Source organism: Podarcis cretensis (genome assembly GCF_951804945.1).
Source record: "Podarcis cretensis genome assembly, chromosome: 5".
NCBI classification, from domain to species: Eukaryota; Metazoa; Chordata; class Lepidosauria; order Squamata; family Lacertidae; genus Podarcis; species Podarcis cretensis.
In genome coordinates this window covers 30,725,201-30,740,329 of record NC_137174.1, presented here as the reverse complement: position 1 = coordinate 30,740,329, position 15,129 = coordinate 30,725,201, and the positions used below count along the sequence as shown (strand labels likewise).

Below are 15,129 nucleotides of genomic sequence, written 5' to 3'. Positions count from 1 at the left end.
GAAACTACATGTTTAAGCACATTGGGGAAAAGTTTACTTTGCTGGATTGTAGCCAGAGAGTGAAGAACTTTCAGGAAGCACTTTGTTTCTCTTCTGTAATCTCTCTGTTTGCTTTATCATGCCCAGTAAGTTGAGCCAAGTGTACAGAAGTGATGAACCAGTTAATGCTTTGTGCTTGATTGCAATCTTTGTCTAATCCGGTTTCCTTCTGCCTTTGCTTTATTCTACCTGAACCTGGAGTTCTTAATACTCTCCAGCTAGCTCAGGCTTCTTAGCATCCTCTTTCTTCCTGCTCTCCCATTGGTTAGACCCTCCTCAAAGCTCCTTGCCCACCTTATTACAATCAGAAACACATAATGCACAACATTATACAGAAGCACAATATTAAATATCTGCTCTTTGTGGTTTGTTGATTTTATGGGATGTATGGTGTCTCAGGCTGGCTCCCATCTAAGTAGCACCCAAGCCTGAAGGCACTTCCCTTTGGGGACAGAACGATAGTTCAGCCTTTCAATCTACTCTGTGACATCTCACTGTGCAGAAACTGCCGTCTTTGCCTTATTAGGATTTTAAAACGCGACTGTGCAATATGTCTCAAGTTGTATATAATGAATGCATTTTATTCAGGGCCAATATTAAGCTCTTTGTAGGAAACATCTAAAGTAGGCTTCCTCAAACTCAGCCCTCCAGATGTTTTTGGCCTACAACTCCCATGATCCCTAACTGGCAGAACCAGTGGTCAGGGATGATGGGAACTGTAGTCTCAAAACATCTGGAGGGCTGAGTTTGAGGAAGCCTGATCTAAAGAGACCTATACATCAAACAAGACAGGAAAATGAATTTCCCAAGTCAACATCTGGTTCCTTCCCCAGTGCAAAGAGTAAGGGCTTGGCAAGAGTCGTGCACTCCCCAGCAATGAAGACTTAAAGCCCTAAACCAGTGGACTCTTCTGAGGAGTGAGAGCTCCAGTATATGCAGAGAATTCCCTAGCCTGAAACAGCTTCTCCAGTCATTTCAATGGAGAATGAGGTTCCATGTGCATTTCGGTGCATGTCAGTTACTTCCACTGGAATCAGCTAGGTCACCCAACTGCTTGAGTGTTACAAACATAGGAATTTTGAGTGGGGTAATTGAACTCTAGATATAATCAGGGTTTTAGGTTGAGAGGGGACCTTTATCCTGTTCCCAGATTAGCTCAGGAAGGGAATGTAACTGCAGCTGAAAACAGCGCTGCCTAAGCAATGGGGAGCACTACAATGTGTTGATTTCAACTTGGGTTTTGTTCCAGCTGATCCAGAACGACTTGGACGACGACGACGAGCAAAGGAGTCCAAGCCAAGGGAGCCTCCGCTTCCGACATAAGCAGCCCATTGAGCTCAAGGGACCCGATGGAATCCACGTGGTCCACGGGAGCACAGGTACTCTGCTAACCTCTGACCTCAACAGTCTTCCCGAGGATGACCAGAAGGTGCTGGGCCGCTCCTTGGAGACACTGACTGCCGACGGTGGGGCATTCTGTGAGAAGAACGCCCGCACCGAGTCCGCCAAATCCACCCCTATGCACAAAATGAGGGAAGTGATCATGGAGAGCCCACTGGAAATCACAGAGTTATGACTAGAAGTGGCATCGCTGGTGTAGCACTCCGAGGAAGCCTGGCCCCACGTAGACAGCCGCCGCCGCCAGAGGAGAGCACTGACCAAGGGACAAGAGGGGCAGAAGAAAATCCAGAGGCCTCGGTCACTTGTGCCTGGCCACCACCTGTTCCAGAAGAAACCTGACCAAGACAGCTGTTAGGGCAGCCTTGGGGAGCCTAACCCCCAGGGTGAAGGGTCTCAGGACTGTTTACTTCTACCAGGCACTCTCATCATTAAACTCATAACTTTTTAAATTTTATTTTTAAAATATAAAGTGTTAAAAAGAGCAAAGGGGAGGCCCTGAGGCACAGACTTAAGGCTAGAATTGCAATAACCACGGTGTGCCATGATGCCCCATCGGTGGAGATGACCAGGCTCTCCCAACAGGTCCTGGGTTGCACCAATTACATTCTTCCACCATCAGGCTAGGGGTGGAGATTGTGATGATGGGAGAAGACGGCTGCTAACCAGCTGCAGCTAAGATGCTATGACCATCAACTCGCACAGAGCAAATTGTGTGATAACCTTCAGGAAGCTCCATAAATCTGTTTGGCATTTATCTGTGTTTTCACCTTTCCAGAAAGCAGGGGTTGGGGGAGAAACTGAAGCCATTTCTTCATTTTGCTGGCCTACCAAAACACTGCAGCATCAAAAGAAACAAGAGTGATATTAATTGAGGTTCTGAACGTAGAGTGTTTTGTGTGTACTCCTTTTCTTCTTCTTTTGTTTTCAAACAGTAAAGTGTTGAGCGTTTTTGGAATGGTCTGTCAAAGGAACCAGAAATACATAATCCATGAATTTAGTTAATCTGTGTTTGATCTTTCCCTCCCAGCTTGGGCACAAGGTTCGGTGCTTGTCTGGGTTAAGTACACACTGCTGTAGGGGCTGAGGAATCAGCGTGGTCATTGTGCTCATCTATATACCAGCATGTACATTCTCTCTCCATAAAACTATCAAGAAGGGAAATGCTAAGTGTTTCTTATTCAGAAGTGTGTATACGATGCAATACACACACAGTGAAAGGTCTGCAGTTTGAATAAACTGTGCCCATTAAGCTAACCTTTAACATTATTCTGCTTTTTATTATTCAGGTTTACAACAGGTCACTTTGTTTGCTTAACAAAAACCAAGAGTCAGTGTCAAATTTGTAAGAATTGTTTAATTTTTCTTAACTACAGAAGCATTGGTAAAATGCTCATTATAATGTCCTTTTGGAATAACTGGATAATTTCTCAGCATGTATATTGAACAGGTTCACACACAGGTAAGTATGGAACACAGGAGCTTCATTACTTATAACAGCTATGTAGACATGGGAATTGTGCCTTGCGAAAACAACAACAATTCACCTCTGCATCACTGTACCTGTTAAATTTTATCTTTTGCTTACAAATATGGCAACTGCATGACTTTCAAGCATCATTAGTGCTCTCTGATGTTGCTCTAATTGCAAGCTGCAACAAGAGTCAATGGCTTTGGAACTGATATTTAAACACATTCTGATAAATGTCATATTGAGGTGTAGAGCAAAGATGCTATTGCTTAATGCTGCCTATTCTATATTATCCTGATCACTTGCTGCTACTCCTGAAGTACAGAGAAAACACAATTAAAATTACTTGTTGCTTAGTTCGTAGGTCAGCACTCAACCCACCTATTGGTAAGTAACAGCCATGGATTTATGTGCTAATTAGTCTAAAATTCAGTCTACCTAACTACACCAATCCAGCAAGGGAATAAGCAAACCACTGATCATGCAAATTGTTTTGTGTCCAGTACCTATTTAGCCATTTAATCAGCCTTTCATGCCGATTGTGATATATATCCCTTTGAGGACCCTAGCTGCTGCCTTCAGAAAGAACAGGGTTAGGTACATGTGTGTCTCCCAAATAGGAAAGGATGAACTTAAACCAAGTATAAGAACTTAAACCAGGTAAAAGTATAAGTACCCAGTAAGTGCCTGTACTTAACATGAGCAAATGGGCAGCCCCTTTTTTCCCGAGACTTTGTTTCTGTCTACACCAGAAATTTAAGAGAGCTGAAATCCCTCCATATAATTAAAATTATTGTGTCAGTTGACCTGTCTTAAAGAAAATTCTAAGCATCTCCAGGTAAAAAGAATCTCAAATAATAAGACTGGGAAAATATATTTGTTTGAAGCAGCGCTGCTGGCAGAGTAGACAGTGGACTAAGTGGCCCAACAGTCTGATTGGCTGTTCCCAGCACCCCTTGAAGAAAAGCAATGAAATATTAAAACAATTTAAATGTATAGTATAGTTGTACCTTAAAAGGCTAGCTAGACAAGGAAGGTATTGGAAATCTGAAAATGCCAACTTAAGCAGCCAGTTTTGCAATGATCGTAACGCAATTTACCCATTTTAAAACAAGAGTCTTACCAAAATTCTCAGCTATTCAAATAAAATCCCACCACAGCCTTTTTCTTCCCTACCCATGTCACTTCCCCACCATGGATCTAAAAGTAAAACTAAATGTATGGTAATTCAGAGTATCACAAGCAAAGGAAACATTCCCCCTGCTTTTTTCTTTTTCAGCAGTATAGCCACCCAACGGACAGCCACACTGCAGAAGTGTGAAAGGAAGGTGTGGTTCTGCCAGTGTTTAGACATTTCACCATTTCCCACCCGGCCAAATTCCAGGGTGCATTCAGTAAAACCACAGCCAACATTCTTCCACTGGCAAGGCTTCCTCTAGTTCCATATATGGCGCTTGCAGTATTCAGTGGCCTATGGGGAAAAGAGAGGAAGACTCAAGGAAGGCCATTCTCCATTCATAGCACAACTCATAAGAAAATGGGCTTCTATAGGAAAACAGGAATTTCAGAGTATCTAAGATTTCCTATTCATCTTGCTGTCAACTAAGCTCACACCAGGGATCAGGAACCTGAAGCCCTTCAGATGCCATAAGATTCTGAACACAGAGACAATGCCAATACAGCTACATACCTGGATGTGCATAATGGTGTTCATCCAGTCCCATTGATAAGGAGTGAATGCAGATCCCTACTGCAAGATTGCTAGATACACAGCTACAGGTGGATAAGGGCCAGTATATCCACATGTAAGATGTTTTTAGAGCTCTACAGGTAAGCACTTGGAAGCAGAACGAGTTAATTTAATCTGACCTATCTGAGCTGTGTAACAGTGTGTGTCTACTACTTATTACAACTGCACACAAATTTTAAACATACTCCCCCAATCCTATATTCCACATCACTAATATGCACCTAGATCTTCTGTAGCACAGAGGATTTTCGTTTCAAAGACTATCGCCTTCCATAGAGTCATTTCACCTGCTCCTATTTCGGTCATCGCGTCACATTCCCAGAATTGTATGCTGCAAAGAGTGCTCCCATTTTTAACTGTGTTCAATTACTTTTTTTTATCAACTCCATCTCACTGTATTGGAAAGCTTGATATTCCCCTCTTGCCACCACCACCCCTACTTACTTGGCACTGAGCTGCAGTCTCTGCGTTCTTGCACCAGTAGCTAGGGCCCCGGACACAAACTTCCATGCCCACAAGGTGGGACGAGGGGCAGGCTCCTATTTTCTGTGGGGCAGAAGAGTACAAAAATGGACCATTACACCTATGCAGAATCAGCCTCCTTTCTTAACTACTCCATGCTCCTTTTTAAGTTCCCCAAAGCCTTCTTCAACTTCACATTGCTCCCCACTTTTCAAAGCAGGCGGTAAGACTCAGGGTAGCTTTGCAGCAGGGATGGGCAACCTGTAGCTCTAGGGCTGCCTGTGGCCCTCAGCAGGGTAGCCAAGTACACAGTACCAAAAAGGGGGACATGGGTATGTGTAAAGTTCGCACATGCTCATTTATGTGGACGTTCAGAAGAAACCACTATAATTTAAAAAGAACTATGAGACGTCTCACCATGGTGGGGGACATTGTGACCTGTGTTGCCTGCTCAGTCTTGCTAGCCAGGTGCTAACTAGGAGGGCAGCTTGAAGGTCCTTCTTTCCTAGGTTTTCTTTTTTAAAAAAAAATATTTGGACTGGGCAGCCATTCAAATAGAGGACCCTTTTCAAAAAGAGGGCTGCCCTTTCTGTAAAGTAGGACACACAGCCAACCCTAATCTTCAGACTGATTTTCAAAAGGGCCATCTGCCAGCTATTTGACTTCTGGCAAGGATGATCGGCCCCTCCCCTGGAAACTTGCCGTGCAAGAAGGGAGAGAGAAAAAGTGGGTGGTAGAAAGAGAGCGTCACAGGGGGTTGTCCTACCCACCAAATTACCCCCAACAGGGGGGAAGGGGCTTTTCTGCCCCCTGTTTCACAGCAAGGATGCAATGTGTCGCCCCGTCCAGCAATCATCAGGACCAATGGTCAGGGATGATGGGAGCTGGAGTCCATCCACAGGTTACCCACCCCTGTTTTACAGGTTCAGTTTCCTTGTGAATAGTGAGACTACTGGATATTTATGGGATTTTTGTGGTTTTGTTATTTGCAAAGGAAACAACAGTGCAATCATATATGCGTATCAGAAGAAATATCCCAGGTAAATATATCCATTGGATTGCGGACAAAGCTGTTTGCCAGAGATCTCGCTCAAGAATGAACAATTACTTTAGAACATGACTTACAGCACACACAAAGGTTGGCTCCATGACCTGCACCAGGAGGCGGACGGCAGCTGGCTCATATTGCACCACGAGTTGATCACACTGTAATAAAAAAAAACAAGTTAAGTGACTCTCAGCCTTTCTCCTAGGTACAGCCCCCAAGAGTGCAACTGGGTCTAAATCTTTTGTTTTCTGGATTTAATTAAGCTGAATTTGCAGGGTCTCGGGACAGGTGGAATGCTCCCTAAGGAATCTCATTAGTCTTATCCAAGCCGTCTTCATTTCTACAAAACCCCTAAACAGGCATCTCTCTTTGGTTATGACTATGTCAAAAAATATTTGGAAGTTCTGCCCAAGAAGTAACTTCTGTATCTGCTTCAAATTTTTTACTATTAGCAAAATTTGGTGGCAACACTAAAAAAAGGGGGGGACACAACATTTGCTTCAGATGCATTTCAAACTAGAAGTAATTAAAGAAGAAAATATTTCTTCTGGCTTGCAGAATAAAGCTTCTATGTAGCTAAACCAATAAAATGCCCACCACTTTTGGCAGGAAGACAAGGCAGAGATCTTCAGCTCCTTGACCTCCTCTCTCCTTTTAGAACACTTTGATCTCCCTTTCACAATAGCCATTTGGCGTACTTACGGGATACACCAAAGCTTCTGGCAGCAACTGGCAACCCTTAGAAAGCATATTTCCAATCTGTTCCTGTGTTTGATTCTTTTCCAGCTCTTGATCAACATATGTAACGATGAGTGTACACACATGGCAGACTTCACCTTCACTGGGTTTGGTTGGTTTCAATCCTTCTTCCAGAGCTTCCCTCTCTGAGGAGAAACAAAGTTTGGGAGTTATCAACCTGGAAAGTTTACTTTTTTATATATAATATTTTTTATTGCAAATTGTTATTACTCTTTGTACATTGAATGCCTCCTGAATGCAGCTCTTAACAAAAGTTAAAACCACCCATTAAAAACACAGAAGCAATGAAGCAATATAAATTAGGATAAAAGAGAAACCAACTATAAAAACAGAAACTAGCAAAGGCAGATGGAAACGCACCGTCCATTGAATGCTCAGGAGAACAAGATGGTTTTTTGTCTGGTGCCTAAAGGCTGAAGGTAGGTGGCAGCCACTTGTCTTTGGGAAGAGCATTCAATCATAATTGGGGTAACATGACCAAGGCAGCCACATCTCTGGTCTAACCTCAGAATGTTAGAAGGCCTGACAAGAAATCTTGTAAGACCAGGCAAGTTGATATAGGAGCAGGTCATTGCAATTAACCGCCACCCCACGCCCAGGCCACATAACATGACAGTGCAAGCAAATGCCATTACCTACCAAAGCTCAAAGAGATATCTCTGGGGCAAAGTCTAATCCTCATGCACACAGCTTCAGGTTTAGTTGCATCCAGGAGCATGTAGAGAATAGCCTTTCCATAGGAATCAACTAAGTCTTTGCATTGGTCCAGGATTTCATGGGGCAGTATATAGCAGACTTTCACCATCTGGTGGACTATTTCTTGCTGAAACATAAAAGCAGAAAGGTATGCTAAGGAGGAAGATGGAACTTATTCTGTAGTCGGTGCTAACAAGGAAGGAGATGTCAATTACTGGCAGGAGCAAGCCAGCCAGCAGTAAATCACAACGGGCAGGTGAACTTAACTCTTTCTTAGAAAAACAGGATCTGCACAGGAGTGCCAGGCCTAATGAGCACAGCAACTCTTATTCAGTAGGCCTTGCCCCTATGAGGCAATTTCAAGGACTGAAGGTCCCTACCTTCCCACAGCTGCCTAAGTCCTCTCCTCTCCAGTGTTTTCCCCCAAGCAATCTGAGACGACGCCTTTGTGAAACTAACTTCTCTTCCCTCTTCATACCTCTCCAGGTTCTGGGATACCAGATGGGAAGGGAGGTTGTCACACCAGGAGGCGTAGACCCCCATGCCTTTTCACCAGCCTGACATACTTCTGCTTCTTGGCCTCCCTCACGCCTCTCTCCTGCTTCAGCTTCTACCTCCGATTCTGGACGTCTCTGCCACAAATACCGTATTTTTTACTCTATAAGACTCACTTTTCCCTCCTAAAAAGGGGAAATGTGTGTGCGTCTTATGGAGCGAATGCAGGCTGCGCAGCTATCCCAGAAGCCAGAACAGCAAGAGGGTTCGCTGCTTTCGCTGCGCAGTGATCCCTCTTGTTGTTCTGGCTTCTGAAATTCATAATATTTTTTTTCTTGTTTTCCCCCTCCCAAAACTAGGTGCGTCTTATGCTCTGGTGCGTCTTTCAGAGCGAAAAATACGGTACTTCCTGCTCACTCAGCCTTGTTACCTCTTCAGCTTCTGAAACCTCCCTCCCCCCCGTTTGCTCCCTCTGACCTCTCATTGTTGTCCCACCACCAATCCCCAGGCTCTGAGCCTTCTTCCCTTGGGGGTTCCCCAGCTGGTCCCCCCCAAATTCCTCTGCATCAAACCAGTCCATGACCTCTATGAAAAGCAGGAGGAGAAGTTACTGTAGATCTTAGTAACTGAACCAAGGTGACCACAGCAAAGGAGATATGGGGTCCTTTTGAGTGTTGGGTAGAAGGAGGTCATTTTGACAGGTGCAGTTTCTCATGCAGACGTAAGAAAAGCTGCACCTGCATGAACTCCCTTTTCTGGTAATAAGAGACAAACTGAGACAGGCAGTTTCCTCAGTTGTTCCTCTCCTTCTATGCAGCCCTCTAATGTTTCAACTAGTCCCTTCCAAACCCATGTTTCCATATCAAGTGCTGATGAAAGGCATCCTATAAGTTTGAAATGAGACCTTCATTCAACTTCTCATAATGAGGAAACCAAGAGTTTAGATTCCTGCATTGCAGGAGGTTGAACCAGATGATCTTTGGGGTCTCTTCCAACTCTACGATTCTACAATACTAGGCAGTGCTCTCACATCCCAACTTCCCTCGCAGTAGCAGTGGTGCAGGCCTCCAAAAGTGGGGAAAACCTCCAAAGAGAGCCCCCTCCCGAACCCTCCGCCATCACCCGATAGATGACAATAGATTTCCTCAGCCTTACTTCTGTGACATTCTCCTCCATCATGCCCTCTGCAATGGTTACTATTTTCTTGCATAAACCACACGCAAACTCAGGGCTTTCGGCATTTGATGTTTTCTGCCAGATTAAAGAAAAGAACAACAAGAAGAAAAAATCAAGCACAACTTTCAAGGACAAGCAGCAGTAGAATACTAAAACATTGTTAACTCAAGCTTAGCCAAAATAACATTTTCTGTGGAATGCAGCAAACCCCCTTTTTCAGTGATCACTTTGGAAAAGTGCGCAAAAAACCCCTGCCTATTCAAGGAAGCAATGCCTTCATTCTGAATCGACTTCATTTGCCTTCAGTGACATCAGCATGAAGCCAAACCTGACTGGCTACATAAGGCAGTGACATTGTCCAGTTCATGGAATGTTCTTATCTGTCTGGGATCAGCCATGTAGAACAAACTGTCCAAATTTTCAACCGGCATTCTTTTTACACTGAAATTATGTCACATATGATTGACTACCTAATTTCATGATGTCACCCCATTCACATAGTGATCCCTAGTTGGCTAGGATTCTCCATGTGACTACTTTGGGAACAAAAAAAGGTGCAGTAAACAGAAGGAAAACAAATTGTGCCAAAGCAGCAGCAAATGGGGGGGGAAACTGTACCAAAAAAGGTGGGAAACATGCAGAAATATCCCCAGAAAGGGCAGATATATCCCCAGAAAGGGCATGACTTTTCAAACTGCCACTTTAAAAATAATACGCGCAATTCATCTAAAATTTCCTGAATTCGCTGGGGAGCCTTTGCTTAAATATTTCCTATTGAAATCAATAGAATTTAAAAGTTGGATTGTGCCAGTTAAATTTGGGGGGTTGTCACAAAGACAGATGAGTCACAGTGAAGTAAATGAGAATGTGCATTGCAGGAGGTTGGACTAGATGATCCTAGTGGTCTCTTCCAATTCTATGATTTAATGCCCCTGCAAAGAATCTCCCAGACAGGGGCCACCCATTAACTCTTTTGCTAAGGATGTGCAGACCCTGGAAAAGGTACACTAATCTTATTAAAAACAATTGCAATTCTCCTGCTTTTCATCAGGGAGAGTTTCAAAATTCTGCATGAAGGTTGCTTTTGGCAAAATTCAGTGTCTCCCTAGTGTTGATGTGCAGGTTAACACTGCTAAAAATTCATATCGAAACTCATTTTTTGCCCTTGGATATTCCTCTGATGTTTGCCACGCAGGAGTCTCCAGAGCCTCATTGCATTTGACTTTAGGCACAAATAAATTCAGCAGCTACTCTGCAATGCTCTCAGCCTCTGCCTGCCCCCTGGCAGAACAGGAGGGGGCTCTTTTGCTCTTACCTCTCCAGATTCCGATACTGTAGACAAGTCATCAAGGGGTTTAGCTGGCAGTAATGCATGAAAAGGCTCAGGTTTTTCAGAGTCACAGAAGGCGCCACAGACAGTCTTTGATTGCTGAAAGGGGAGGGAAAAGTTCCATTGGACAACAAATCTCATTTTCTCTTCCTACCATAAATTAACACGGAGCTACGGGAGGGTTGTGGATGTTGTCTGAGGGGAACGGGGGGGGGGGGGGTTCCCACATCATACTGGACAAAACCCTCCCTTTGCTAAGGTTACCAATGCCTTCACATGCCGCAGGTGAATGGAGAAGGAAACTGTGATTGTGATATTTGTATGCACCCACCCACAACATCATTGGGCAAGTGTGGATAAACATACACCCTTGTCAGGACCAGCTAGATCTGTTTTCAAATGGAAATCTACAATGAGCTTTTATTTTCAGAATGAAACCAGTTTCACAAGAGGTGCTTTTCAGGAGCAAAAAATATGGAATAGCTTAGGGTTGCCATACGTCTGGATTTCCCCGGACATGTCCAGGATTTCAGTGATGGAATTAGCATCTGGGGGGGATTTTGGTAAATCGTCAAAATGTCCAGGTTTTTAAAAAGCTCAACAACTTTTTGTGTCTGGATTTTTACTTCTTGAAATATGGCAACCCTACAATAGTTCTAGAATGTATGTGGAGTGCATTCTGTAGAAAAAGCAAGGACTCTATTGATCCTAGAATAAAAGGTGTGTATGCAGCCTTAAGAGTGGCTGGGTAAACCCAGCCAGATGGGTGGGTTATAAATAATAATTTTTTAAAATAAAATTATTATAAGCTTCACTTCTCCAGTTGGCATTAAAAGCAGGATATATAAAAACTGCCGTTGTGATCAACCTCCCTCTCAACCTCCAAGTTCCTTTCTGTCAGGCAAAGGTGGTTTCAATTGTCCAACCCACAAATTATCAGCAACAGTTGACCTAGAAATGAAAAACATTCTCACGTACCTCCTCCTGTGATCAGCAAAAAATCAATCAAATTGTGAAGTGGGGAGTGGGGAGAAAACCAATAGTTAAAATCATGAGAAAAGAATTCAGAGAGTAAATCCTACAGACTGAACTAGCTAATCCACAAACTCGCCCACCTGATAGCATCATGTTGCAGAACTAGCTGTGTAAATTTTCCTTGTCCAACAACTCTGTTTAGTGTAACAGGTGCTTTTCATGGGCCTATTCATGCTATCATGAATTAGAAGGTGCAATTCTTCCACAAAGGCAAAGTCTCCCACTCCCAGAAGTCAAAGCAGAGCTGCTCTCAAACTTAAGACGTGAAATGAAGTATTTGCCATTCTTGATATGGCTTCATTGCCTGAATGATAATTTCTAGTCACACTGCTGCCTTGGGATAAAGGTCAGCAACTGGAACCCTCTGGGACAAATCTGGCCTCCAGAAGGGGGAGCATCCTGTCATATTAATCTCCCCACTCCTGGACAGCATTTGACAAACTAGGCTCTGGACTTCAAACCTTGTTCCCACTATGCATGTTAATTTTACCCAGATCTCCTGATACTTGTTTTCCTATGTCAGTATGTAATGCCTTATACAAAAAATGATCAATCACATGTCTAGAATATCTTACAAGCCTGAATTCAGGTATTACAATGCTTTTGCTGTTGTAAAATTGGCCCTGATGTGATGATGCTTCTCTGCCTGGAAAAGGCTAGAGTGTAAATGTCTGTCTCAATCAACTTACCAATAGATGTGTCAGCAATCGGACAAAAACATGTGAATACTCAAAGGCATATTTCTTGCACTGTGGAGGGAAGGAGGCGGGGAGAGAAACAGCTTCAATAATTACTAACAAGATCAATCCATTAATTTCACCCACACCCAACTTGAACTCCATGCAAAATTCTCACGCCCCTTTTTGTTTCGAAATGCTCATAGGAGCAATCCTTTCAAACTTGATCAAAGATATACAGTACAACAGAGGTACTGCCAGGACCAGTTGTTGCCTAAGACCAAGCACCTCGCCTTACTTAGTGATACAGAGCTCAGCAGGGCATTTTCTGCTTGGACTTCTTTCGTTCATGTGACTGAGGACTTATTTCAAACTACTGCTGGTCACACCAAGGAAAACTTATTCATATGAAACGACTTGCGGCTCGTGTCAGACTTAAATTGGGCTGCAGTTCCTATGCATACAATGCAGCCTTCACACAGGAACCAGCAACCTGATTTAAATGGAGATATCAGGTATTTCTAAGCCCTGATGGGTAAACTCTTCTTTCACAAACTCCACATCACTTTTAAATCAGTTTGGGTGGAACGAAGTGAACCACTGACAGCTGAAATGGGGAACCTGTAGCCCTCCAAGTGTTGTCGGACATTCATTAGCCCCTAGGCAGCATGGTCTCAGTGGTCAAAGATGTGGAGAGTTTAGTCCAGCAGCAAGTTAGCCACTCCAAGTGTATAAGGATGGTTTGATTTCAATTGGCGTTCTAATTTAACCTGAATTGGAGAGCCAAAATATTATGTAATTACTCCTCTGCGACTTCAGATATATATATATGCAAGGAAGGTAACTTCTTTCCCCAGTTAATCTGTTACAGTACTTGGAAAAGTTAAATGTGTGACCACAGGCTGAGGGACAACGTCTGAAACAAGACATAAGAAATATAGTTGTGTAGATCCATCCTTTCATTATCAGATGACAGACACGGGTCCTGAATACACACACACACACACACACACACACACACACACACACACATATATATATATATATATATATATATATATATATATATATATATAATGTCTGTTTTTCAGAAGCCTATCCACTGATTTTTTTTCTCTAAAGAAAAACCCATTTAAGCAAAACTGGCACTGCTGTTCAAAAATACGTCCTCTTCCCTTTGTGGTGCTGTCAGTGAAAATCTCCAGGTAGGGAAGCTCCTCGTTGTTGCCAAACATATTCCATGTGTCTTTATTGGCACAATGGATATCTCCTTATTATTAGTGTGAAGCAATAAAATCCAGTTACCTCATTTACCAAGTCAGACCCCAGGTGTTCACAGTATTGTTCAGCATAAGAAGCAAAGGACTGGACAAGGAAAGAGCTGCTCTTGAAACCTTCCTTCATTTCAGCAATTACTTGTTGACAGTCTCTGCAAGGATTTTCTTCCTTCTGCTAGGGAATAATAATAATAATTAATAATTATTATTAATAATGATTTATTATTTATTCCCCAGCCACTCTAGGTGGCTTCCAACAAAATACCAAAATACAATAGTCTGTTAAACATTAAAAGCTTCCTTAAACACGGCTGCCTTCAGATGTCTTCTAAAAGTCTGGTGGTTGTTGTTCTCTTTGACATCTGGTGGGAGGGTGTTCCACAGGGCAGGTGCCACTACCGAGAAGGCCCTCAGCCTGGTTCCCTGTAACTTGGCTTCTCGCAGCGAGGGAACCTCCAGAAGGCCCTCAGCACTAGACCTCAGTGTCCAGGCAGAACGATGAGGGTGGAAATGTTCCTTCAGGTATACTGAACCGAGGCTGTTTAGGGCTTTAAAGGTCAGCACCAACACTTTGAATTGTGCTCGGAAATGTACTCAGAAAAAATGTTGGAGGGGGAAAAAATGAAGGATTGTTAAGACTGTGGCAGGGAGGGAAAAAGTTAAAATTCCACTCCGCTTCCCCAATCACCCCAGCACACCCCAACAAACACATGGGTAAGCTTTCAGAGGCTGCTCTGGCTTACCAATGTATTATTATTATTATTATTACTACTACTACTACTACTATTATTTTCCTCACAAAAGTGACCCACAAAAACAGTATAAACATTAAAATCAATTATAACAAACACAACCAATAGGGTTGCCATACATCTGGAATTTCCCAGACATAGCCAGAATACTGCAGTTGGAAGCAGTGTCTGGGCAGAAATCACAAATGTCCAGGAAAATCCAGATATATGGCAACCCATGTTGGCAGTGTCATTTTCTTCTTTAAAATAGCTGAAAAACTCAACAACTTTGGCCCAGAAAAGCTCAACTCTTACATCCAGATTTTCACTTTTTGAAATATGGCAACCCTAATCCCCAAACACACCTGAACAGATTAAAAAAAACCAGGTTTTTCTTACAGATCTCACCTCATTAAAAGAGGCCACAAATAGCTGGTAGTTGTTGTTCAAACTAAGATCTAAAAGCCCAGGGAATGCCATGTACATGAAAGTCATTAATGCAACTCATGCTACAACCAGTATGGCCCTCTGAGCGTGCCTCAAAATCCTGTGCATGATTGCAAAACTCCTTGGAGTGCATTCTAAAGTCTGCACAAAAGGGTTGTCTATCCCAGAAGCAGTGTGACATCCCTGACTTATGCCCTGCTTCTGGCATGGAAGATAACTCCTTGAACTCCTTGGTGGTCAATTCCCTAGTCTTCCTGTAAGATGGAACTGAGTCTCACCTATAGGCCAGGCCAAAATCCTCTATGAAGTAAGTAGGAGCCAGCTACAGTTTAACCCAT

The 15,129-nt window shown here is 43.1% G+C and overlaps 2 protein-coding genes across 3 annotated transcripts in view; one reads left to right on the top strand and one right to left on the bottom strand.

The window, feature by feature from the left end:
- CDH23 (cadherin related 23) overlaps window positions 1-2,694 on the top strand; it is a 398,468-nt gene extending 395,774 nt beyond the window's left edge. The window contains exon 68 of the mRNA XM_079976255.1: window positions 1,289-2,694. Coding sequence (XP_079832381.1) covers window positions 1,289-1,615 — 327 coding nt within the window. The 3' untranslated portion in view covers window positions 1,616-2,694. The remainder of the gene's footprint in view (window positions 1-1,288) is intronic.
- An 80-nt stretch (window positions 2,695-2,774) lies between these two features.
- The window catches only part of LOC307216259 (prosaposin-like), a 40,132-nt gene continuing 27,777 nt past the window's right edge, over window positions 2,775-15,129 (bottom strand). The window contains exons 6-14 of one of the 2 annotated variants that reach the window (XM_079976353.1): window positions 13,642-13,788; window positions 12,349-12,408; window positions 10,610-10,723; window positions 9,274-9,369; window positions 7,567-7,750; window positions 6,871-7,052; window positions 6,246-6,326; window positions 5,103-5,204; window positions 2,775-4,379 (exon numbers count right to left, since the gene is read on the bottom strand). In XM_079976353.1, coding sequence (XP_079832479.1) covers window positions 4,344-4,379; window positions 5,103-5,204; window positions 6,246-6,326; window positions 6,871-7,052; window positions 7,567-7,750; window positions 9,274-9,369; window positions 10,610-10,723; window positions 12,349-12,408; window positions 13,642-13,788 — 1,002 coding nt within the window. In that variant the 3' untranslated portion in view covers window positions 2,775-4,343. The remainder of the gene's footprint in view (window positions 4,380-5,102; window positions 5,205-6,245; window positions 6,327-6,870; window positions 7,053-7,566; window positions 7,751-9,273; window positions 9,370-10,609; window positions 10,724-12,348; window positions 12,409-13,641; window positions 13,789-15,129) is intronic. The other variant, XM_079976354.1, reaches the window with a different exon arrangement.